This window comes from Rhineura floridana, chromosome 4 (assembly GCF_030035675.1).
Source record: "Rhineura floridana isolate rRhiFlo1 chromosome 4, rRhiFlo1.hap2, whole genome shotgun sequence".
In the NCBI taxonomy this organism is placed as follows: Eukaryota; Metazoa; Chordata; class Lepidosauria; order Squamata; family Rhineuridae; genus Rhineura; species Rhineura floridana.
In genome coordinates, this window is record NC_084483.1 from 154419069 (window position 1) to 154444155 (window position 25087).

The following is a 25087-nucleotide window of genomic DNA, read 5'->3' on the forward strand; positions in this document are numbered from 1 at the left end:
GGTCTGGGATGCTTTGTGGAGACGTAACTTCAGGCTGAAGCCCGGCACGGCTTCCGATAGCCACTTTGCTTCAGAGCTCTTGTCCTGCTCCTCACCTGTTGGGGAATCCTGCGCTATTCCCTTCCCTGGCTCCTGCACCTCGATAGGCGCTGATGCTTTTTTTACTCTGGTGTGATGGATCCACTTAGCCTTGCCAGCGATCTTCACAGCCGCGTCCGTAGTCAGCAACACCTGAACTGGCTGGCTCCACTTGGGCTGAAGCGATTCCTTTTTCCACGTCTTGATCCGGACCCAATCTCCTGGTCTAAAGGGGTGGATTGCGGCATCCAATGGTAATCTTTGGAATTCCTGGGTGTATCTGTAAAGTTTGGAAAGAACAGACTGCAGGGCAATAACATATTCTTTGATCACCGCATCTCCCACAATTTGATTTATCTCACAAGGCTGTGTCTTGAGAGCTACCAGTACTGGCAGTCTCCCAAACAAGACTTCAAATGGGGTTAACTTAGTTTGCCCTCTGGGAGTGCTCCCCACACCTTTGCAAGTACATATGACGGGAACACGAGATAGGGCCTTTTCGGTGGCCGCTCCTAGGCTATGGAACTCCCTTCCGAGTGAGGTGCGATTAGCTCCCTTCTTGCTGTCTTTCCGGCGACAAGTAAAGACTGTTTTATTTCAAGGGGCGTTTGGGATAGAGAACAACCAGGATTAAGTGTCATAGGATTGGTGACTACATTATATGATCTTATTTTAAATTGTCCGCTGTTTTTAACGTATGTTTTATGGTTTTAATTTTTCTCATCGTTTAATTCTATTTTTAATTGTATACTTCTGTATGTTTTAATGGTGTTGTTTTTTAGTTGTAAGCCGCTCTGAGTCCTATTGGAAAAAAGGGAGGGCTGAAATAAAGTTTATTATTATTATTATTATTATTATTATTATTATTATTATTACTGTAGTTCCGTTATACACATTATAACACAATCTGGATTTTCTTAACACAATCAGCGCTGTTTTCATTCAGTTGCAGTTCATTTTTTTGCCAATATTATTTGTCTTGCTGTCCACTATCTAATGTAATTTATGTAATTATGTAAGTCACTAATTAGATGCCCTGTCTACATTATACATTTAAAACTGAGTGTTTTAACAGTTAATCCCTGTTCTCAGGAGTGACTGTAGCTCTGTGAGGGGAGTAGGAGTCTTCTGACAATTACTCAGGAGTCTTTGGGGGACACCATCACTATTTAAAGTGGTATGATACTGTTTTAAATGGGACCTCACATCATTAATTACATAATTATTTACACACAATTCATTTCCATATAAAGGAAACAGCAAACCTTGTTTAAAAAAGGGTCATTAATTTAGCATCAGCTGTGGGCTTTTCAAAAGCCACAACCAAGAAAGTTCTGAGCAAATACTGACCATATTCGCTGGATTGATTTCTGTTCCGGACCCGGAACAAAAGTATGAACAGCGGCAATTTTATTTCTGTTTCTGGATCCGTTTCAATCCAGTTTTAGGCCCGGTTTTGGCACTGAAACAGCTTTGGTCGCCCTGTATGATGACCTTTGTCGGGAGAGGGACAGGGGGAGTGTGACTCTGTTGATTCTCCTTGATCTCTCAGCGGCGTTTGATACCATCGACCATGGTATCCTTCTGGGGAGGCTCGCGGAGTTGGGAGTTGGGGGCACTGCTTGGCAGTGGCTCTGCTCCTACTTAGCGGATCGTCGCCAGAAGGTAGTGCTTGGGGAACATTGCTCGACACCCTGGACTCTCCATTGTGGAGTCCCTCAGGGGTCGGTCTTGTCCCCCATGCTCTTTAACATCTACATGCAGCCTCTGGGTGCGGTCATCAGGAGTTTTGGAGTGCGTTGCCATCAGTACGCTGATGACACGCAACTCTACTTCTCCTTTTCACCTTCTTCAGGTGAGGCTGTTGATGTGCTGAACCGTTACCTGACCGCGATAATGGACTGGATGAGAGCTAATAAACTGAAACTCAATCCAGACAAGGCTGAGACACTGTTGGTGAGCTCTTTACCTGCCCAGATGGTGGATGTTCATCCTGTTCTAGATGGGGTTACACTCCCCTTGAAGGAACAGGGTCGTAGTTTGGGGGTCCTTTTTGACCCTTCCTTGTCGCTTGAGGCTCAAGTGGCCTCGGTGGCACGGAATGCGTTTTACCATCTTCGCTTAGTAGCCCAACTACGCCCCTATCTGGACAGTGACGATCTCGCCTCAGTTGTTCACGCTCTGGTAACTTCTAGACTGGACTACTGTAATGCGCTCTACGTAGGGCTGCCCTTGAAGACCATTCGGAAACTTCAGCTAGTGCAAAACACGGCAGCCAGGTTGTTGACAAGGACCCGTTGGTCCGCGCATATAACACCTGTCCTGGCCCATTTGCACTGGCTGCCTATCTGTTTCCGAGCCAGATTCAAGGTGCTGGTTTTGACCTATAAAGCCTTACATGGTGTGGGACCGCAATAACTTGTGGAACGCCTCTCCCGCTATGAACCTACCCGTTCACTTCGTTCAGTATCCAAGGCCCTCCTCCAGGTACCAACTCACCAGGATGCCCGGAGGATTGTTATTAGATCTAGGGCCTTTTCTGTGGTGGCCCCCGAACTGTGGAACAGCCTACCTGAGGAGATACGCCTGGCGCCTACGGTACTTTCTTTTAGGCGCCAGGTTAAGACCTGGCTATACTCCCAGGCATTTTAATGTTCAATGTTTTATATTTAATGTTTTTCATTTAATTTGCTGCTGTTTGTTATTGATTTTATTGTAATACTGTATTTTAATCTTGTTTTGTTCACTGCCCAGAGAGCTACTCGCTATGGGCGGTTTATAAATGAAATAAATAAATAAATAAATAAATTTATTTCTGTTTCTGACAGAATCTTCCAACTTCTCTTACCCCTTATACTCTTATTAGTTCCTTCTGTGCCTTTTAAAACTCCTCTGACATTATGTAGATCTTGGGATCTGAGCTTCTTCCCCATCTTCACCAAATCGGTATGCAGCAAAATGGAATGCCACTGCATGTGTCTGCTTCACCAGAATAAGTTATTATTTAGCAGACATTTCAATGTTGTAGTTTCACTTTTGTGCAAATGTGTTTGGTGGAGGGTCCTAACAGATACAGTTTGGTACCCAATGTGGGGTTGGGTATCAGATAGGAAGAAAGGTTCTTAGATTGACAGGCACTTAAGGAAAAACCAGGGACCCTTTATTCCTGATTCTTTTTTTCCCCTTTAACCTAGAGGGACACTGGGGTGAAAAACATAAGTTTTGCCCAAAAAAGACTCCCTTTAAATTCCTTACATCAATGTACACAAAAAGGAGCTTTGTGGCACTTTAAAGGTTAATTGATTGACCGTGGCATAAACTTGTTGGCTTCTCAGAGAAACCAAGTTTTTCTCTATGAGAAACAGGATGCTAGACTTGATAGGCCTTTGGTCTGATCAAGCAGGACCCTTCTTATGTTCATGGTTCAGAGCAAACGTAATCAGGTTCATGAAACATAATCCTCAGCTGGTAGATGTACAGTATGGCTATATCTATACATGCCTATATAGAAGAGGACCACATGTTTTCAGAAGTCTTGAGGATTATTCAAAACCACAATAAGAGAAGCTCAACTATAATATATACTGCAGATCAGGAAAGCTGTCATTAAGGCCAAGAGCATGCCAGTCTGATTAACAAGCAGAATCAACAAAGCTATTAGAGGGAAGAGGGCTTCTTTCAGACAACTGAAGACTTGCCCAAATGAAGAGAACACAAAGAAACATAAATTTTGGCAAAATAAATGCAAACAGAGAAAAGGATGATGATGATGATGATGATGATTTTGGGGGATATGTCACTGAAATATTATGACCAACAATAAAACACTCTTTAAATAAATTAGAAGCAGTAAGCGAGCTAGGGAGGCAGTTGGACCTTGGGATGACAAGGGGATCATATGTGTGCTAGCGGAGGAACAGATGGCAGAGATGTTGAAAGAGTTATTTGCATGTGTTTTTACTGCAGAAGATACATCTCAGAAGTGAAGAACTGAGGCAAGTGGTGACACAAGATAAAGTTCTAGGCCTTTTTGAGAAATTACAAATGAACAAATCATGAGGATTGGATGATATCCCCTTAAGGGTTCTTAAAGAACTCAAATGTGAAACAGCTGATCTTCTAGCAAAAATATGTAGCTTTTCCAAAAGATCAGCCAATGTACATATGCAACAACAAATTTCAAAAAGGGATCTGGGGAGATCTGGGAGGTAACATGCTGACTTGTTTAGCATCTGTTCTGGGAAAACAGCCACCACCCACTGGAGTAGAGCTGGAAAATGCTTCTGTCAGCTGACGGAGGCCAGTAGAGAGATGATGGCATGCCACCCTAATCCCTTCAGCCATTAACATTGAAGGAACAGAGTAAAGATTGTTCTGTTAGTCAGGATCTAACCTGGAAACAATGAAATGCAGAGGAAAAATATAATAAGAGATGATATACAATGTTAGTCATACTCAGAGTAGACTTATTGATACCAACAGTCTTTGAGTAATCTATACCTATACATGTCAGTGAGTCTACTCTATGATAACTTAGTGCACAATCCAACTTGCATTTACGCTGGGCTGAGGGGAGTTGGATACGGAGGAACTCTGGCTCAACCAGTTGGGTCCCAGCTCAGCCAGGCTACACCGACATAAGTCCCTCAGCCCAGCTTAGCTGGCTCACAGCCAGGTTAGCCTAGCTCAGTCGAGACCCAGCTGGCTCAACCAAGACCTGTGCAAGTGGAGCCGGTGTAAGCCAGCATAAGACCCAAAAAAGGGGCATGTCAGGGGAGCGGCCAAGGTGAGGGGACTTAGGCCACATCCAACTCATGTTTGGAGCGCTCCTGCAGGTCCCAATCCAGACAAAAGCTACTCCGGGGAAAAAGGTTGGTCTAAGAAAATAATTACAGTAGAAGTCAATGGAGAGGGCTTACTCAGCAGTAGAGATATTTGGGAGAACAGGCTTTTCCTTTCTGGTCCCTGTGCACAGCTCCCGACTGAGCTGCCATTCAGCCAACCCAGAGGCTCCTGAATGGCAATTGGATACAGTGGAACTTTACACCAGTTTCTCTTGCTCTAGCACAACTTACGCCAGCTTCCCTTGAGTTGGATTGTTCTGCCCATTGAATATGACTTACAGGGTTTTTATAAAATCAAAGTAAGACAGAAGTCATACATTTGACAAGGTAGTTATTGCAGCTGAGAGTACATTTGAAAGAAACTGTGTGCATCTTCCTTTCACTGTTGATGAAAATATTTGGTAACTGCCACAAAATAATTTCTGGTTTGGCAAAGTTGTTTTCTTTTAAAGAAAAATAATTCAGCATTTTGGCAAGATGTTGACTTTGAATCATCTCTTTTTATTTTAACAGTTACAAGCATTTGACAGCTTTTTTGTCAAAGGAGGAAACAGAACACTGAAATTCATTTATCAGGAGGGTGAATCCCCTGGTGTAGGTAAATGTTAGCAGTGATTTTCTTTAAACTTGTATTTTTCCATCAAAGGTGATGGAATAACAGTAAAGTAAATAAACCTTTGTGAATCATGAGATCATGATATAAGCAAAACATGTGTAAAAAACTGAGTCTTAGCATCCCTTCCAGTCACTAGGTAATACCACATAATTTGGCTTCAATTGACTCTTTCAGCTAATATGACACCCAAAATTAATCTCTGGCTTTCTAATATAGATAGAGACTTCCATGTTTCTTTTTATTTCTACACTGTGCCTAACTAGGAACCTGTCTCTCAATATTAATAACAATACAGGGGTAGAAATAAAGTTTATTATACACCATTTTCTGGCATCGCAATGACGTTTTCTAGATGCTGTCTCAGGTCAATCAAACTGAAACATAACCCTGGCTTCACTGATTGGCTGCAATCCTGAATGGGCGGGGTTAAAACTACAAAGTGCTATACAGTACTGTTTAAAGAAAGATTTAATAGTCGGGGGGGCAGCTGACGTTTTTATGTATATCTCGAGAACCGGACCACCTAGAAACTTAATTTTTTAAAAAAATTAAAGCTGAGAATCCGGGCCACCTAAGGGGTTAACTGGGCGCCGGGTGGCATACAAAGAATCTGGTAAAACCCAGCTAACCAGGCAATATGGCAACCCTACCCATAGGCCCAGATCTTACTGTAGCTAGGATTGTCTTGTAACCATGATAGAGTTAGAGTCTTGCATGCAGCATAGCACTGTGTGTAGTTATGCCAGGCTAGTAGGGCTCGAAATATAAACAATCTCTCACAGCTGCATAGTTCCCTATTGCCCCTTTCCTAGATAATAATGTTTCTCTTATACACTCCTGTGTGTGAGAGAGGTTAATGCTCTCCCCTCTTCTGAGGGGAGTGAACTGTTTCCCAGCCTGTGTTTAGAATTAGGGGGAGAAAAGTATAAAATCTTAAGCAGGGCAGTTTGCTCTTTGTACTTGCTCTGGGAGGAAGAAAAGGGTGCCTGCTTGCTCAGAGACCCAAGGCCCTGGAGTGTCTCCCCATTGCATTTTGGGAACCTATGCAACAGCAACTGAGATGCATTTGTAAGCATTTGTAAGCTTCCTTTGCATTTATAGTACATTATCCTGTATCCATATTCTAACTGTGTAATCAGTAATCTGTATGCTATACTTTCACACGTGGCTTCATTTCATCTTGGTAACCTTATCTGCTTTGATCGGGCCCTGAGTGAATCAGTCCCTCAGGTTAAGACATCAGGACTGGCTTCCAGAGAAGAGCCTGCCCCCCCTTGCTCCTCCTTAATTCTTTCAGTGCTGTGTGGTTCAGAAAGCAGCTAAACCAAGGTTTGGTTTAGCATGTCATCCAAACCTGGGATTGTGGTAAAGGTCTCTCCTGCTTAACTACCATCTGTAGCCAAAGTTTGTCCTATGGTTACAGATTGCATAAAGGAAGGGAGATCTGCTGGGTTTAGACAGCACACTAAACTAAACCATGGTTTACTTGCCACACTATACTGTGCTAAAAGGTCTGGGGAGGAGCAAAGAGGATGCGAGCTCCTCTCCAGAAGCCGGCGTGTTTGCACGGTCTTGGCACGCCATAGTTTGGTTTACCATGATCTGCAAACAAGGCCAAAATCTGTGTATTATTGTAGTTTTACTGCCTCCTGAGGGGCCCCTCCTTAGGGTGGGAGGTTGGAGCCCACTCCACAATCCACAGCAGCGTTGGGTCATGTGATAAGCTTGCTTGCCTGCCTCACCTACCTGTCTCATTAGCACATCAGTGTGTGTGCCCCACATGATGTATGTGCATGCCTGTCATTGCCCAAGATAGTGGCTGTGGCATCCCTAAGGGACTGTAGCCATCTTGGGTGATAACAGGCATGTATACGCAGCATGCAGAGTGTGTGCACTGACACCAGAGGTGGGTGGGGCAGGCCTATATAAGCCCCATGCCACCTGTATTGAGAGGGGGTGTTGGGGTGAACAGTGCTGTGGGCACTGTCTCCAAGGCTAAACAGATTTTTTTAATATAAATAAAGAGGGACACTCGTGCTAAGATGTTCCAAAATTCCAAAGGCAGTTGAGTTAGTTCTCTCATGGGCATGTCTGGAAGCCTATTCCTGCAGGATAGATAAGACTCACCTACATGCCATCTTAAAAGTTTTCTGGTTGTTACTGGAGCCTTGTAGCTTCAACACAAACCTGTGCACCTGTTATATTGCAGTAAACTGTCAAAAACTATTATGGTGCAGCAGGATGGGCTTCCTGCAATAACCCAAACTCCTTTATGCACCACTGCAGCTGATTATATTTTTAAGAATGAAATGTGGGATTTTTTTAATGTGTGTGTTTTATTTTCAGAGTGTGGTAGGACAATTCCAGGAATGCTGAAAGGAACCAAAATGATGAAGTTGTATGTAGATGAATCACCAGACAAATTCAAAGGATCGTGTTTATTTTTTGTACGTGCTAGGAATGACGTAGCCGTGAATATTAAAACTATGCACGAGGTATTCTTATCATCATAATTTGCAATGCACCCATCTGATAGACAAGGCCAGTGGTGGAAAGAGGGCCCATAAATTGTAGGGACTTCTGTGTGGGTGAAATATATCTCGGTTCTCAGACCCACTTTGAAATCTCTCTGTGGAGGCCAGGCCAGAGAGTATGACAAAAGGGTGAAGAGTTGCTACTCACCTCACTGAGAAACTGGCAAGAGAGAATTATTAATTTTAAAGCCCTGAAAGACTGTTGCATAGCTGATGTTTGTGCTTTTGACTTCTAATAGCTATTCTAATGTTCCATTTTCAAGGACATATACTTTTCGATACTGGAAGGAAGTGAAGGTCTCCTGCTTGGAATCAAGAATATAATTGCAAGTGTTTTTCTGCCTGCCGTCCTTGCCACAAGTAATTGGGGTGCTTTGAATCAAACCAAGCAAGGAGAGTTTGAAAAGCAAGCTTTTACTGAAACTCTGAACAGATATCTGGCATTTTTGGATGGTAAGAACTACGAGTAAGGAATAAGCCCAATTAAATTCAAATATTTGATTTTGTAATATTACACTGTTTGTGTACTTATCAGAAAGATAGCTCCTAATCTAAAGATTATGTTGTGCATGACAGATCTTTTACATACTCACCCATTTAACAGTTGATGATCACCTTTTGAGCGCGTGAAATGGGAAGGGGTCATGGAATAATTAGAAATCACGGTATTCTGGAATATAAACAAGAACTTTATTGTCTCCATCAAGAACAGAACTGCAACAGGAAACTCCTGATTCCACCCAAATACAACTAGGTCCAGTGACTAAACTATATAAAGGCACTATCCACAGAACAACTGTGTGTCTCTCGATCCCTTCTTCAAGTAGATCACCCCTGTTAAATTAGGGTTGTGGTAAGGTTTTGTTAAGTTTTGAAAAAAATACCTCTTTTTGAAACAATAAGGGGTCTGCCTGTAACTATGGCTATCAGCAGCCAGGTTTTGACACTGTATATCCCATTCCCATAAACAGGGAGCTGGTGGGCCTGAAATCATAGGCTTTTAGATGAGAGAGAAATACATACCACTACTGGAGCTAGTTGCTGGAACAACAGGAGCTGACCACAAAGTAACTAGAGCACAAAACAAGCTGATCAGTACAGACCAGCACTAGCCAGTTTAATAATTCTTTTAGTAGGTATTATAACATCGATGGAGGCCCTGATCCTGGAAGCACTTGAGTCAGGAACTTGTCCTTGGAGGCAGAGCTTGGCAAAGGCAGGTCTCATGCTGCCAGTCAAGTGCTCTGCCTTTGTATGGTATGGTGGCTTCTGTCAGGAATTGCTGCCACAGTTCGTGGGATTCTGGAGGTAACTGTAGAGGATCGTATGGCATAGGAGGAATGTTGCAAGATGTCTATGTCTGCTTCCCTCAGCCCAGTGGGGTTAAGGGTGGGTGCCTATACTAGCTGTCCTAGAGGCCTGAGTAGTTAGAGCCAACTCCTCCTAGTCCCAGCAGGTACTGAGGTCTGCAGGGTGCTTCCTTTCCTCTTCCAAGAAGAACCTGTCTGATTCAGGCTCCAGGAGCCTGCAGGTCCTTACACAATACCCCTAGCATACCACTAGAGCCATGTTTTTAGCACAAACCTTGCAGATTGGACTGTTTTTCAAGGGCACCATGTAGGCTGTAACACAAGTACATCATTTAACAAGTCCTCAGTCAGCTGAACCCAAGGACCAATCTATCTCCACCAAGCAACCTCTGAGCCTGGGATCTTGGGCACAGAGTTTTGTTGTAGAGGGGAAAGACAAGCTCAGCTGACAGTTAATGTATGGAGTGAGGGTAGAGAGACAGAGCACCTTCTAAGCATCTTCTCTGAGTGGGAGGATCCTGCCAGGCTAAGCTTCTGTTCCCTTCCCCCACACCCTTGATACCTTCGGAAGTTGACCTCCTGCCTCTGGTCCTTCTGATTTGTAGTTGCTGCTTTTGGAAGTTGATCATTTCCTTCTCTAGACTGTGCTACATACCTTTGGCAAATAAGACCAAAAGTTGGCTGTTCCCAAGACATGGACATTTCACAATTGTGGCTTGAATCCAACCAGCCTGTAATATAGGGGCAGGATTAATACTATGCAAAATCTAGTAAGGTATCTCTTAACATCATAGAAGTCGTGCCCCATCAAAACAGCAAGAATTGTAACATAGGAAATAAAAATAAAACAAATCTCATGAAGGAACAAATAAGACAGATTTTGTATATCATTTGAAATAGACTATATTAATCAAACAAGACAGACTGCTAAAAGCATTTTAAGATGTCTTTGGAGTAGTCTATCTTCTTTGATTAATATAGCAGTCTATCTCAAATGATACACAAAATCTGTCTTATCTGTTCCTTCATGAGTTTTGTATTATTTTTATCTGCTATATTACATTTCATGCTGTTTTATGTGAATATGGATTTAATAAATATTCATCAAAAGATGTTATGTTTTGATTAGGAATGCTAAAGGCAGGCTACATTTTAGCTTTTATATCAAAGTATTGCAATTGTAGAATTTCCTGCTGTCAAAAGTCATTTGTGCTTATTATGTACACTAATGCCATGCACTACAGCTTCTAAGTGCTAAGGCATTTCAGTGAAGCACGTCTTTTGATAGCACAATCCTGAAAATGCTGGAACCTGACTCAGTGCAGCTATGTGACTGTTTAAATGCAGTTTGCTAGATTTAGTGATTTGTGGATCACATTGTAAAACTTTTTTTTATTAGTAATATAAGGCTAGGGAAATAATTATGACAGTAAAAAGCAGCTCTATTTCCAAGGCAAGGCACGTCTGGTTTTAGCTCTTAGTCATCCTAAGCAACTGCCTAGGCTTGTACCCCATAATTGGAAGAACTTTTGCAGCAGTAAGTGGAAGTTTCCCCGACCCCCACTATGGTATATGTGCTTTTGTTGTCCAGAAACAAAAGTGATGAAAAGAAAGATAAAGGAACAAAATTGTGCTTTGAGAACTCCAGCAGGGTCATAAAGGGCATGAGTTAGCAGCAGGGGGAACTCAACTGCACCCAGCTTACTTGAGGGAAGGTTGGAGGAGTGGATCTGGGCAGATTGGCTATTCTGATCTGGCAATGGGAAAAGGCCCTCCAAGGTTTACTATGCAAGATGAGGGAAACTGTTCCTGCCAGCTGAATCATGGCCATTGAACCACTATCCAGTAGGCTTGAAACCACTGTGAGTTTCTTCTTGAGTATGAGTATGACTGCTTATGGGTTTTGGATCAGGTGTTTGGTTCATGCCAGAATGTAGATTCCTCCCCTAGGATTGGATGGAGGGGGGTGCTACTCCCTCTCTGGATAATCAAGCAAAAAAGACTATTTATAGTTAACTAATTGATAAAGGAGAGGGCAAGAGATGCAGCTTGTTTTCTAGGACCTAGCAATTGATTGTGCTCTCTTACTTGTTCCGTCTTGGGCACAGAGCTTTATTGTAGAGGGGGAAGACAAGCTCAGTTGATAGCTAATGCATGGAGCGAGGGTAGAGAGAGAGAGAGAGAGAGAGAGATAAAACTGAGTGTGAAAAGGCCAAGCCCTGAAGAGTGAGTATCTTAATTCTTCTACCATGTCTTTTCAGTATAGTTGGAATTCCTTTTGAATTTTGTTTTTAATATTATATTGGGCTACCTTCTGTTCTCCCAGCTTGAAAACACCTCTGGGGGCCTGGGCCATGCATTTTTGTTTCTTGGAGGTGTTTTCTATCAGGAGATTTTTGAGGACTCAGAGCAGGTATACTATAGTTGAGGCAGGTTCAATGGCAGAGAGTGAAGGGGGTGGCAGAGAGGGCACAAAATGTGTATGGGTCTTCTCTTGAAATGAAATGCATAGTATGGATCAAATGGCAGTCTGAATATGTTCTCTATTTATTTTAGGTGCAAGAGTGAGCATTGAAGGGACTGTACAGCTGAAAACAATAGATTATATTGACTTTGCTAAACTCCAGTCTTTTGAGCAAGTAACAGCAGCTGCTGCTAATCCTGATACCGTTCATCAATTAGAGGATGTGCTTATGATATGGTATAAGCAAATTGAACAAGTAAGTTCATTTTTGAACCTTAGCTATGAAAAACCAGGGGTTCTACAGTATAAATAGTGTATGTGCAGCATTTATGCATGTACTACATCTGCATGGACAGAGTGTAATTCATTGTCAAATACTGTGGCCATATTTTAAACATGCTGTTTAAAACAAAATATCTCGTTCTGAGGTCTCCTGGTGCTGCTTATAAACGCCAGGTTGGTCCATTATTTAATTGACGGTGAGGATGCTGACCTGGCATATATAAGATGTAGGTGAGGGAGCAGGGTAAGATTAGCCTATCCCAGTTGTGCCCAGCCCGGTACTTGGTTCAGCACCAAGACAGGCTTGAGAGATGGGAACTATCATCGGGGTGCTAAGGAACAACAATTTGAATGCGGCTCTTTTGTTTGAATTAAAAAACCTGGAATGTTGTGGAAGGGAGAACATAGATTTACATCTCCTCGTAAAGTTGTTGAAAGAAGAGGCCCTTATACTTACAAAGTTTCTGATGGTTGTGTGTGGAATGCTTTTTATTTGGCTCTAGTAGAGTATAAAAGTGATGCAGATGAGCAGTCTGTGTTAGATGGTTTTTCCATGTTGCCAGCATTGCAGACACTGACAGTTTGTATCAGAAACCGTCACAGATCAACCACAGAGTGAACCAGAAATACTGCCTATCTGAGATGGGCGAGCCCATACTTGACCTAAGGATTATATTATGCGGATGTGAGAGTATGTGAGTTTCTTACGAGAAGGAGAAATGTGGAGCTTTAAGACCTCTTTGAGACGGCTGAGAGTAATGGGCAGCTGAAAGTCAGCTGAAGGAATGTAGCTCATTAAAAAGAGGTGGGAATCATAGTGAATTATGTCTAGGCCTAGGTATACTTGTTATGTTTGTTTTACTTTGTATTTAGAATAATTTTTATTCATAGAATCACAGAATCATAGAATCATAGAGTTGGAAGGGGCCTTGTAGGCCATCGAGTCCAACCCCCTGCTCACAGCAGGAAATCCACAGCTAGAGCATCTCCCGCAGATAGCTGTCCAGCCTCTGCTTGAAGACATCCAGCGAAGGGGATCCCACCACCTCCCTAGGCAGTCGGTTCCATTGCTGAACTGCCCTTATTGTCAAGAAGTTCCTTCTAATGTCCAATCTGAATCTACGCTCCTGCAACTTAAAACCATTAGACCTAGTCCTCCCCTCTGGGGCAGCAGAGAACAAATCTGTACCCTCCTCTATGTAACAGCCCTTCAGGTACTTAAAGAGTGTAATCATGTCGCCCCTCAGCCTTCTCTTCACCAGACTGAACATGCCAAGTTCCTTCAACCTTTCCTCATAAGACTTGTTCTCCATACCGGCTATCATCCTCGTCACCCTCTTCTGGACCCGCTCTAACTTGTCTATATCTTTCTTAAAACGAGGCACCCAGAACTGAACGCAGTATTCCAGATGAGGCCTGACTGATGCAGAATATAGTGGGACTATTACTTCCCTCGACCTGGAAACTATAGCTCTGTTTATGCAGCCCAAAACCGCATTTGCCTTTTTTGCCGCAGCATCACACTGCTGGGTCATGTTCAACTTGCGATCCACTACAATTCCAAGGTCCTTCTCACACGCACTACTGCTAAGCCGGGTATTTCCCATCCTGTACCTGTGCATTTTGTTTTTGTGGCCTAAATGCAGAATCTTGCATTTGTCTTTATTGAATGTCATTTTATTAATTTCAGCCCAATTTCCTAGTCTATCCAGGTCCCTTTGGATTTTATTCCTGTCTTCCATTGTGTTAGCTATCCCTCCCAGTTTCGTATCATCCACAAACTTCATAAGGCTTCCCTCCACCCCGTCATCTAAGTCATTGATAAAAATGTTGAAGAGTATCGGCCCCAGGACAGAACCCTGTGGCACTCCACCCGAAACCTCCTTCCAGTCCGAAGCAGAGCCACCGACCACTCTTTGAGTACGGTTTTCCAACCAGTTGTGAATCCCCCTGACAGTATTTCCATCTAGTCTGCATTTGACGAGTTTGCTAATCAAAAGGTCATGGGGGACTTTGTCAAACGCTTTGCTGAAATCTAGATAGATGACATCTACAGCATTTCCACCATCTACTAAGCTAGTGGCCCGATCAAAAAAAGAGATGAGATTAGTTTTGACAGGATTTTTTCTTGACAAACCCATGCTGGCTCCTACTAATCACAGCATTGTCATCTAGATGGTTGCCAATGGACTCTTTTATTATCTGTTCTAATATCTTTCCCAGTATTGAAGTCAGACTGACCGGCCTGTAATTCCCCGGATCTTCTTTTTTACCCTTTTTAAAGAGCGGGACAACGTTTGCCTGTGTCCAATCCTCCAGCACCTCTCCCGTTCTCCAGGATTTCTCAAAGATGATGGCAAGAGGTTCCGAGAGTACATCCACAAGTTCCTTCAATACTCTGGGACGCAGTTCATCAGGCCCTGGAGATTTGAACTCATTTAGGTTAACTAGGTATTTCCTGACTATCTCCTTATCAATCTCGAACTGCAATCCTGACCCCTTGCTGAGATTGCTACCGATGCAAGGTTGCACACTGTTCCCTTTTTGGGAGAAAATGGAGGCAAAATAGGTGTTGAGCAGTTCTGCCTTTTCCTTGTTATTTGTCAACATTTTGCCATCCTCATTAAGCAGCAGTCCCACTGTTTCCTTGGTCTTTCTCTTGCTTCGAACATATCTGAAAAACCCCTTTTTGTTGTTCCTCGCTTCCCTCGCCAGCCTCAGCTCATTCTGGGTTTTAGCTTTCCTTACACTATTCCTGCAAGCCCGAGCCGCTCGTTGGTACTCTACCTTGGTGATGCGTCCTTCCTTTCATTCTTTATACATGCTCTTTTTTACTTTTACCTCCTCCACCAGTCTTCCATGTAGCCACATTGGCTTTTTCCGATGTCTTCCATTTTTCTTTCTCTTTGGAATTGTTTGCGATTGTGCTTTTTGTAATACATTCTTCATGAACTCCCATGCTTCTTGGGCTCCTTTTTTCTTTAGTCTATCTAGCCACGGGATCCTACTCATCATTTCCCTGAGCTTGCTAAAATCGGCTTTCCTGAAATCTAAGGTCCATATTTGACTATATTCCTCTTTGGCTTTCCCCAGAATCACAAATTCCAGCATTATGTAGTCGCTTTCCCCCAAGGTACCGACCGCTTTAATTCCCGTGACCAATTCATCCGTGTTAGTTAAGATCAGGTCCAGCATTGCCGATCCCCTTGTTCCTTCTTCTACTTTTTGAAAGAGGAAATTATCAGCAAGGCCCATCAGGAATTTGTTGGAGGCTTTGTGCTTCGCAGAGTTTGTCTCCCAGCAGATATCCGGGTAGTTGAAGTCCCCCATCACTACTACTTCTTGCCTCCTTGAGATTTCAGAGATTTGTTTGAGAAAGGGCTCATCTACCACCTCTTCTTGGCCAGGGGGTCTGTAGTAGACACCTACTACCATGTCGGTTTTATTTGTTTCTCCATTTATTTTTACCCAAATTGTCTCTACTGGACCTCTTTGTTCGCTGTCTTGGATTTCCATAGAGATGTATTTGTCTTTGACGTATAACACTACTCCCCCTCCTTTTCTGTTGCTTCTATTCTTTCTGTAGAGTTTATATCCTTGAATGGCTATATTCCAATCGTCGGAGTCATCCCACCAAGTCTCTGTTATTCTATGAAGTCATATTTGCCTTGATGCACTAAGACTTCAAGCTCCCCTTGCTTGTTTCCCAAGCTCCGCGCGTTGGTATATAGACACCAGAAGTCTCTTTTGTCCTGATTGGATTCCTCCGTTAATATGCCGTGAGCTTTGCCGTGCATCCCTTTCTCTCTCCCAGTGTCTCCTGTACCCTTCAAATCGTTGCGTTTACAACCCGCTGTCTTTGGATCGGTATTTAAGCTATCATCTCTATCCCCCAGAGGCTTTAGTTTAAAGCCCTCTTGATGAGTTTTGCCATACTTCTGCACAAGAGGTATTACCTATCTCTTGCCTTGCCTCTTGTATACAACAGGCTGTTATGGGCATTGTTGTTTTGTATTTATGGTATAAAGTATTTATTTGTGTTTCTAACAATGTTGTAACCCAAAGGTCTCCAAGCAATTTACAAGTGACTGACAAATCATCATCTTTTGTATCCAAGATTTTGTTTCAGTGTCCACACAACATCCTCAACAAAATGCCTTCATATTTCCCCATTTAATCTGAATTTACTGTTTGCATGGAAAATCTGATAAGTAACCCCCCCTCCCACAGAAGCAGTAAATCCAGATTAAATGGAGGAAAAAATATGGGATGTCATATTGTTGAGGACAATACAAATTGATGCTACAAAACTTATATGCATGAGCAGCACCAGGTCCACAACAAACTGTTTTGGAAATAATTTATATCAATGACCATATCAACCATGTGTAAATTAATCTGGCATAGCTGAATATAGTTCACTGTACTCCAGTCAGCATCAATGATCTTTTATTTATTTATTGAATTTATTAGTCGCCGATCTGGGAGGTTGTCCACCCACTCTGGGCGACATACAGCCAAGAATATACAATTACATTAAACAGTAACATAAAAACATTAACAGATTAAAATCACAACCAATGTCCAAGACATTGGCTACATTTGGACATAATTTAGTTTCACATGAACAAAACAGAGCAAAACTTAAGCTCACACACTCCCCCTACCATAGCATGGCTATGAGTTTGGACAGCTTGTTACGTTGTTTGAACTGAAACTATGATTTGTTCCCAACACACCATAGTGCAACTGAATGAACTAAAACGGTATTGAGCATGATCAGGCATCCGTTGCAGGAAATGAAGTATTGATAGAGCTAATAATCACTATGTTAAATCTATAACCAGTGATTATATATACTTAACATTATTTCATTGCAGGTTTTGATTGAGAGTGAACAGATGAGAAAAGAAGCTGATGACTCGGGTCCTCTAACAGAACTGGAACACTGGAAGCGCATGTCTGCTAAATTTAATTTTATTATTGAACAGATCAAAGGACAAAATTGCAAGGCTGTCATAAATGTTCTAAATGTTTCACACTCCAAAATAATAAAGGTAATTCTAATTTTTTTTAAATAACTATTTCACTGCCTTAAAATATGTGTGTGTTTTATAAATTTTGTTTAATGTCTCAGGGGCATCCCTTTCTCACACCTATGCTACAAATGGGATCACTGTCCATTAATTCAGTTTAATTAATTCACAATAACTGTCACTGCCTGGTTTAGATCTGTAACTGCTAACATAGATGAGAATTGTGACTCTGCCCATAAGCATCAATAGTAAACATTCCTTTGTCATTATTTAATCACATTTGAAAAATCTATTATTGTTGCATTAGTGTACAACAGAATGAATGTATTATAATTTACAAAGTGATCTGTGTGCCCTGATATTGCTGCAGTAGTGTGGGGACCACTCCACACAGAAGTGGCAAGCATTACGTTTCAATACATATATTTGGGACTTATTCATCCCCCACCCCCATACATCATATTTCAAGGACACAGTAATCAAATAAAAAGAAGACCCATTTGGTTAGTTATTACTACTGCTGGTCCAGGAACAAGGAACCTGTGACCTTCAAGATGTTGGTGGACTCCAGCTCCCAACACCCCTGACCATTAACCAAACATATGAAGGGTCATAGGTTCCCCACCTGTGATCTAGTTTCTTTTCCAGTCCTTGTGAAATAATGATAAATTATGTATGTAGGGAAAGGACAAGAAAATCTTTCTACAAGTCTCTTCTCCATGTATGGGTACTGTGCAAGAGCAGAACAAAATTTAAAATGCTGGCAGAATAAGTTGGTACTTTTGAGGTTTTATATGTTTACTGCTGATATTATTAATTTTTATATAGCACTTTTCCTAAGTGTTCAAAATGTTATTTATTTACACAGCATTTCTGCTTCACAAATTAATTATTTATGCTATATCAACACCATACATTTAAAGTACCATTATACCACTTGAAACAGTAATGACTTCCCATAAAGAATCCTGGGAACTGTAGTTTGTTCAGGGTTTTAAGAGTTGCTAGGCAACCCTTATCCCTCCCACTACAGTTTTCAGCGTGGTTTAACAATCAATCCCTCTTCTCAAAGAACTCTGGAATTGAGAGGAGTAGCTCCCTTAACAAACCACAGTTTCCAGGATACATTGGGGGAAGCTATGACTGTTAAAGTGGTATAATAATGCTTTAAATGTATGATGCAAATGTGACCTTAGTTCTATTTTGCATTCCACCATTCTATGAGGTAAATACCCCTCATTCTAATTTTACAATCAGGAAACTGGAACCGAGTTATATAACTTGCCAAAGGCCCCATAGTGAGTCAGTCACAAACATAAGACACATCTACTGGAAGAAAGCAGCTTCCCTTGGCATGAAATAATTCCTAGAAAATAATTTATAGCAAACAACGTACTCATCCAGCATATATGGAAAAAATAAATACAGTTTCACAGTATAATTCAATATATTTTGTCAGTGTGGTCTGAAGGTAATTAAATTTCTACTTTGTGAATTCTGCACATTTTATTTATATTACTAGTATGTCCCACTGTTTTTTACTCTAGCTGTGGAGAGAATTGGATGCCAGAATAACAGATACAGCAAATGAATCAAAAGATAATGTGAGGTATTTATACACGCTTGAAAAAGTTTGCCAGCCACTCTATAACTATGATTTAGTAAGTACCATTTTAAAAATTCATACAATGTTACTTTTTTTCATAATACATAAAACAAATGGTTTTAGAATGTGTGTAATACCGTGGCTGAAATATTAGGATAAGGGGGAAGGGAACAGGAAAATGTTTTTGCATTTTTTGGATTATATTGAAAACTTTAATAAATATCTATTATGGAAAAATAAATAAATAAATAAAAGGATGTGTGTCAAAAACCAGTACATATAGAACTGAGCATATTTTAACACAGTCCAGGCTGTACTCTTTGACTCCAATATTAGGATTAATTATGTAATCAAAATATAATAACACAATTTAGAAAGGCTTTGTGATGGCAGAGTACAATTAAACTCTTTGTGTAGGCTGATTCATAGATAATGGTCTTAAATGAACTGGGAGCCAGGAGGTTCATAGTCAAAGGATGAAGCCAGAAAAAGTAATGTCCAAAGAAAAAGTCATGAGTCATAACTGAAGGACAAACCAGGAGGGGAGACTAAAGAGAAAACTGAAAGTCAGGACTGAAGAGCAAGTGAGGATCATAGGACAAACCAGGACTCAAGATGAAAAGCAGACATAGGGAATTCCCAGCCCACAGGCCTATTTATTTATTTATTTAAAATATTTCTATCCCACTCTTCTACCCTATAATAGGGCACTCAGGGCAGCTTACAAAAATAAAATCAAACATGTACATAATGAAATTGTTAACAGTAAAATCACAAAAACATTAAAATAAATTAAAATACATAAAATACAATTAAAATACATACATATTTTATACATACATAATTAGGTACAATAGGGGTCCTAATATGTCCCATAAGGCTCCTTTCCCCAAGCCATTCCCATCTGCACTACATCTGCACTATATGACATCAGATGTAGGGCAAGTAAAGACATGGCTCCCTGCTAAAAGTGGGCTTTGCAGGCGCTGCCAATCAGCTGATAGGTGGTACCTGCAGACTTCTGTGCCTTTGTACATGTGATTGGATTCAAATTACCCAGGAAAAGGAAACTCTCTGTTGAAAGTTGGCTTTGCCTGCTGATCAGTTGATTGGCAGCACCTGCAAACCCCTGAGGCCTTTGCCCATGCAGGATAAAGATTCACCCCACTCACCAGTCAAAATGGCCTATGGGGATTGGAAGAGGATCCTGCCTACCACCTAGAAACACTTTTCTACCTCTGCTGAAGAGCAAGCCAGAAGTCAGGATCAAAACCAACCGAAGGATACAGGAACACATCAAAGCTTAATTGGAACATGAAGCCCTCTTTACATCTTCTTGTCCAGCTGGATCCAGCAGGCAGCCTGAGTGGGTCAGTTCAAGGCCTGAGATTATTTCACTGCCTACCCAGGTAGGTGCTACAAATGGCAGTTAGGTGGCTCACTACAAGGGACAGCTGCACACAGATCCCAACCTATCTGTTCAAGTCTCAGCAGCTCCTGACAGCTCTCCAAGATGAAAGAAAATGGCCTAGTCTAAGCATGGTGCTTTCAGTCATGCTGTCCTGTTATACAGAGGTGAGAAAATGGCCCATCTCTTTGGTATGCCTGGGTATTGCTAATGGGCACCAGTGGGCAACTGGCTGTAGCAAGAAACCCATTTATTCAAAGCAACCTGGAAACTAATTAGAATAATAAGGGCTGAAACTGATTTCTCCCAACTGAGGATGAAAGGATACAAACAAAGCCTCGGTCCAGAGCCCTGCGGACCTCCAACGAATGCCAAGCCTTCTCGAGAGGATGAGTAGGATTCGGACAAAATGAGGGCAAAACAATGTCCTGGTTGCAATGGAAAACTGAATCAACCTTGGGAGGAAGGAAGGATCAGTCTTCAGTACAACAGAGTCCTTGTGGAAACGCAGAGAAGGCGTGCAAAAGACAATGCATCCAGTTCTGAAACTCGTCTCGCCGAGTTGATCGCGATTAGGAACAAGACCCTGAACAACAACAGACGTAAAGGCGCAGTCCTGAGGGGCTCAAACAGAGGGCATTGTAAAGCTTGTAGGACCTTCGACAAAGTCCACGAGGGAAAACGGTGGAATACAGCCGGTGAGCGTAACACGGTTTCCCTCAGAAAACGTTTGATGAACAGGTGCGAGGCAATAGGAGCACCAGTGTAGGACACTGAGAGAATGGAAGACGGAGTGGACGCATGTCTACGTAAAGTGATAAGTGTAAGTCCCATCAGGAGGCCCCTATGAAGGAACTGCAGTATCTGTTGTGTTGTGGCCTGGAAAGGATCGAAGTGCTGAGACTGACACCCTTGGAGACTGCCACCCAAGTGTGTTGATATATACGGGGTGGATGGTCATCTTGAGACCAAGATAATGTCAATAACAGCATCAGACAGACCAGAAGATCTTAAATGTCCCGTTCAAAAGCCACACTGTTAGCTTGAGCCAAGTGGGATCCTGATGCAATATTGGACCCTGGAACAAGAGATCTGGCCTGACCCGGAGCGTCCAAGTATCCGTCACTGACATGGCAAGGAGATCCAAGAACCACGGTCGACCGGGCCAGTATGGGACTATCAGAACCAGTTTGGCCCTCTCACGTCACGTCTTTCTCAAGGTTCTGGCTAAGAGTGGTATTGGAAGGAAGGCGTACAACAGGGCATCGACCGCTTTTGCTATCATGTCCAGGTATCGAGCGAAGTACCTGGGTTACTGGCAATTGCAGCTGGAGGCAAATAGATCGACTGAGAAGATGCCGAACTGACATTGGAGAAGATGGAAAATGGTTGGAGGAAGTTTCCATCCTCCCGGACAAACCAGTTGTCTGTTGAGCCAGTCTGCTGTCACATTCCAAATTACATGGAAATGTTCTGCCTGTAGGGATCGCAGATGTGTAGAGGACGGGACCTGGTCCCCTTTTGTCTGTTTAAATGAGATTTGGCACATGTGTTGTCCGTTCGAATGAGAGCATGGTCCAACTGGAACAGAGACTGAAAATGGAGAAGAGCTAAGTGGACAGCCTTCAACTCTAGCCAATACTACTCTGAGTCTGCTCTGCTGTGTTCCGAACCCCCTGAATGAACTGAGAGTTGCAGTGGGCTCCCCAGCCAAGGGGACTGCATCTGTAGTGATAACAGTTCTGCGGGGTTCTCTGAACGGAGTGCCCTGGGTGAGATGTCGGACCCCCGTCCATCAGTGGAATGAAAGACGCAGTGCGAGGCTCAAGGGAATTGCTCAATGATTTGACATAGCAATATCCTGCTGAAACGGTAGCAAAGCCCACTGGAGCAGGCGCATATGAGCTCGAGCCCATGGGACAATATGGATGGTGGACACCAACCTCCCGAGAGCCCTGGACAGAAGCATAACGTCTGCGGTTGCGTGGGACATCAGAGACCGTGCGACGTCTGTGATAGCATTTATACGGTCTGGAGTCAGGATACCGTCACCTGTCGGGTGTCCAATATCGGTCCTAGATGTTGTATGCGTTGGGTTGGTTGGAGATGGCTTATCGAAATTGACTGGCCGGTCATAGGCCTTGGTAAAAACTCTCGGCCAGATGAGAGGCTGAACGGCATCGCTCGGTATTGAAAAAGGCTGGGGGCTGAAAGAATACCGAAGGAATTTTCTGTGGGCTCTGCAAATAGTCACATGGAGATACGCTTCCTTTAGGTCGATAGAAACCAAGAAGTCTCCATCTTGAAGGCTGTCTCTGCCAGGGAAACTTCTGTTCCAGGATCCCCTGGAGTGCCGGAAATCATAGTTTCGGAAATTGCGATCTCGTCACCCGGGTCGCGTTCCTAGAAAGTGCTGGGTCGTGCGATATGAGGAGAAACGTCTGAAAAGCCTGCGATCTGCGTTCCGGACAGTGGCCAAGACAGGCCTTCGAGCGTCCTTGGGGTCAACAAGCACTGCCTTTAGGACCTCCTCACCGAAGAGTATTGATCCAGAATAAGGTGCCCTTGATAGAATAACTCTGGCTGTGGAGTCAGCTTGCCAGTGACGAAGCCAGAGGGTCCTCCGAGCGACAACCTGTGCTGCCCATACCTTGTGCTCCCAGTTGATTTGCGTCCAAGGTGGCATCAGCTACAAAAGCCGCTGTCTTGCGCAATTCTATCAGTGACCTCCTCAAAGATACAGGATCAGGATTAGGATCCTCTAAAGGTCATCCATCCACATCATCAATGCCTTAGAAAGGATGGAAGCAGATGCAGCGGCTCGCATGGAGAAGGCGGTGGCCTCATGATTCTTGCGTAAAACAAAGCCCAGCCTGCGCTCAGAGGCGCCTTTTAGATGGGAATCTCCTTCCCTCAGCAAAAAGGAATCTATATACTAGATTGGATATCGGCTCGACTATGCCAGGGAGAGCCAGTCTGCTGGTGAAGTCAGGAGCCAGAGAATAAAGACTGTTAGCAAGAGGAAGGTAGTGCTCTGCTGGCGCGGGGGATTTCAAGACCCTGGCCCCTTTAATAGCGGGAGCGGTAGCTGCTGGTTGTGTAGCTTGGAGACCAAGGGTGTTCAATACTCTCTAAGCAAGAGGCAGATAATCTGAGGCATCGAACAAGCGATAAAAAGTTTTCTCCTTGTGTTCCGAATGAGCACTCCATGCGTCTCCATCGGTTTGTACAGCAAAGAGTGCCTCCTCCCCATATGAAATATCATCAATGCATCAATGCTTTTATGTTCACCGCCCAGAGAGCTGTTTGCTAGTCAGGCGGTATATAAGTTTAATAAATAATAATAATAATAATAATAATAATAATAATAATAATAATAATAATAATAATAATAATAATAATAATAATCTGCTTCTGGCAATGTCAAAGGGACGTGGGGAGTAAGATGAAATAGCCTCATGACATACATAGTGGTCCATACTGTGCTGAGGTATGGCGGAGATTTGTGGCGGTGACTGTGATTAAGTAAAAAACAACAGCATGCCATGTAGTTGGGATAGAAGACTCATGAGACAGCTGCAGCCCCGGTGAAACAGATGGTTGCACTTGTAGAGGCGACCCAGTGGGCTGTGACGATGGATAAGCCCTGGGTGGTAATATGTGAGGGGGCAGGTTGGTAGTTGGCTGTTCAAGAAATCCAGCAAAGTCCACCTCCTCGGGGGAAGCAATGGAGAGTGAGTTAGATTTGTTAACTGTTCCTGGGCTATGCCATTGGAAGCCGGAACGGAGACATAACGTGGGCGCTTTTGTGCTGTGGCTGGAAAGGTGTTTAGTTTTGGTAACAGCTTTAGTGTGCTTATGCTTGGCCGCTTTAGATTGCTACGGCTTGGCTGTCTGAGTCGTCGCTGGCTGTTCCGCCATCTTATATTTTCTATGGGTATCAGTACACTGCCACGATGGGGCAGAATGTACAGACCCATACAGGCTCAGTACACGGCACACGAATGGGGCAGAATGCACTGGCAGATGGCTAAGTACACGGCCACGGATGGGGCAGAATGTACAATGTTAGTAGCATTGATACACAGCCAGTACAGTAGCAACAGTCTTGGTACACTCAAACCGTTTTGAATAGTATCAACAGCCTTGGTACATGGCCACGGATGGGGCAGAATGTACAGTTCAAACAGCCTTTGTATAGTATCAACAGTCGAGGTACATGGCCATGGATGGGCAGAATGTACAATTCAAGCAGCTTTTGTATAGCATCAACAGCCTTGGTACACGGCCACGGATGGGGCAGAATGTACAGTTCAAACAGCGTTTGTATAGTATCAACGACCTTGGTACACGGTCACGGATGGGAGTCTTGGTACACGGCCACGGATGGGGCAGAATGTACAGTTCAAATAGCGTTTGTATAGTATCAGCGACCTTGGTACATGGCCACGGATGGGAGTCTTGGTACACGGCCATGGATGGGGCAGAATGTACAGTTCAAACAGCTTTTCTAAAGTATCAACAGCCTTGGTACACGGCCACGGATGGGGCAGAATGTACAATTCAAATAGCTTTTGTATAGTATCAACAGCCTTGGTACATGGCCTACAGTTCAAACAGCATTTGTATAACATCAACAGCCTTGGTACATGGCCACGGATGGGGCAGAATGTACAGTTCAAACAGCTTTTATATAGTATGAACAGCCTTGGTACACGGCGACGGATGGGGCAGAATGTACCATTCCAACAGGTTTTGTACAGTATCACAGTCTTAGTACACGGCCATGAATGGGACAGAATGTACAGGTCAAACAGCTTGGTGTACAGCCACAGTCTTGATGAAACAGTCACCGATGAGATTGTACTGGTTAGAAATTGCCAGAGCCAGCAGCAGCAGCAGATTTAAT

General features: G+C 43.0%; 1 protein-coding gene across 1 annotated transcript in view; it reads left to right on the top strand.

Annotated features, from left to right (window-relative positions):
- The window catches only part of DNAH8 (dynein axonemal heavy chain 8), a 338579-nt gene that overhangs the window by 15937 nt on the left and 297555 nt on the right, over positions 1–25087 (top strand). The window contains exons 4-9 of the mRNA XM_061624897.1: positions 5436–5520; positions 7885–8033; positions 8336–8525; positions 11939–12102; positions 17009–17185; positions 18712–18825. Of these exons, the coding sequence (XP_061480881.1) occupies positions 5436–5520; positions 7885–8033; positions 8336–8525; positions 11939–12102; positions 17009–17185; positions 18712–18825 (879 nt within the window). The remainder of the gene's footprint in view (positions 1–5435; positions 5521–7884; positions 8034–8335; positions 8526–11938; positions 12103–17008; positions 17186–18711; positions 18826–25087) is intronic.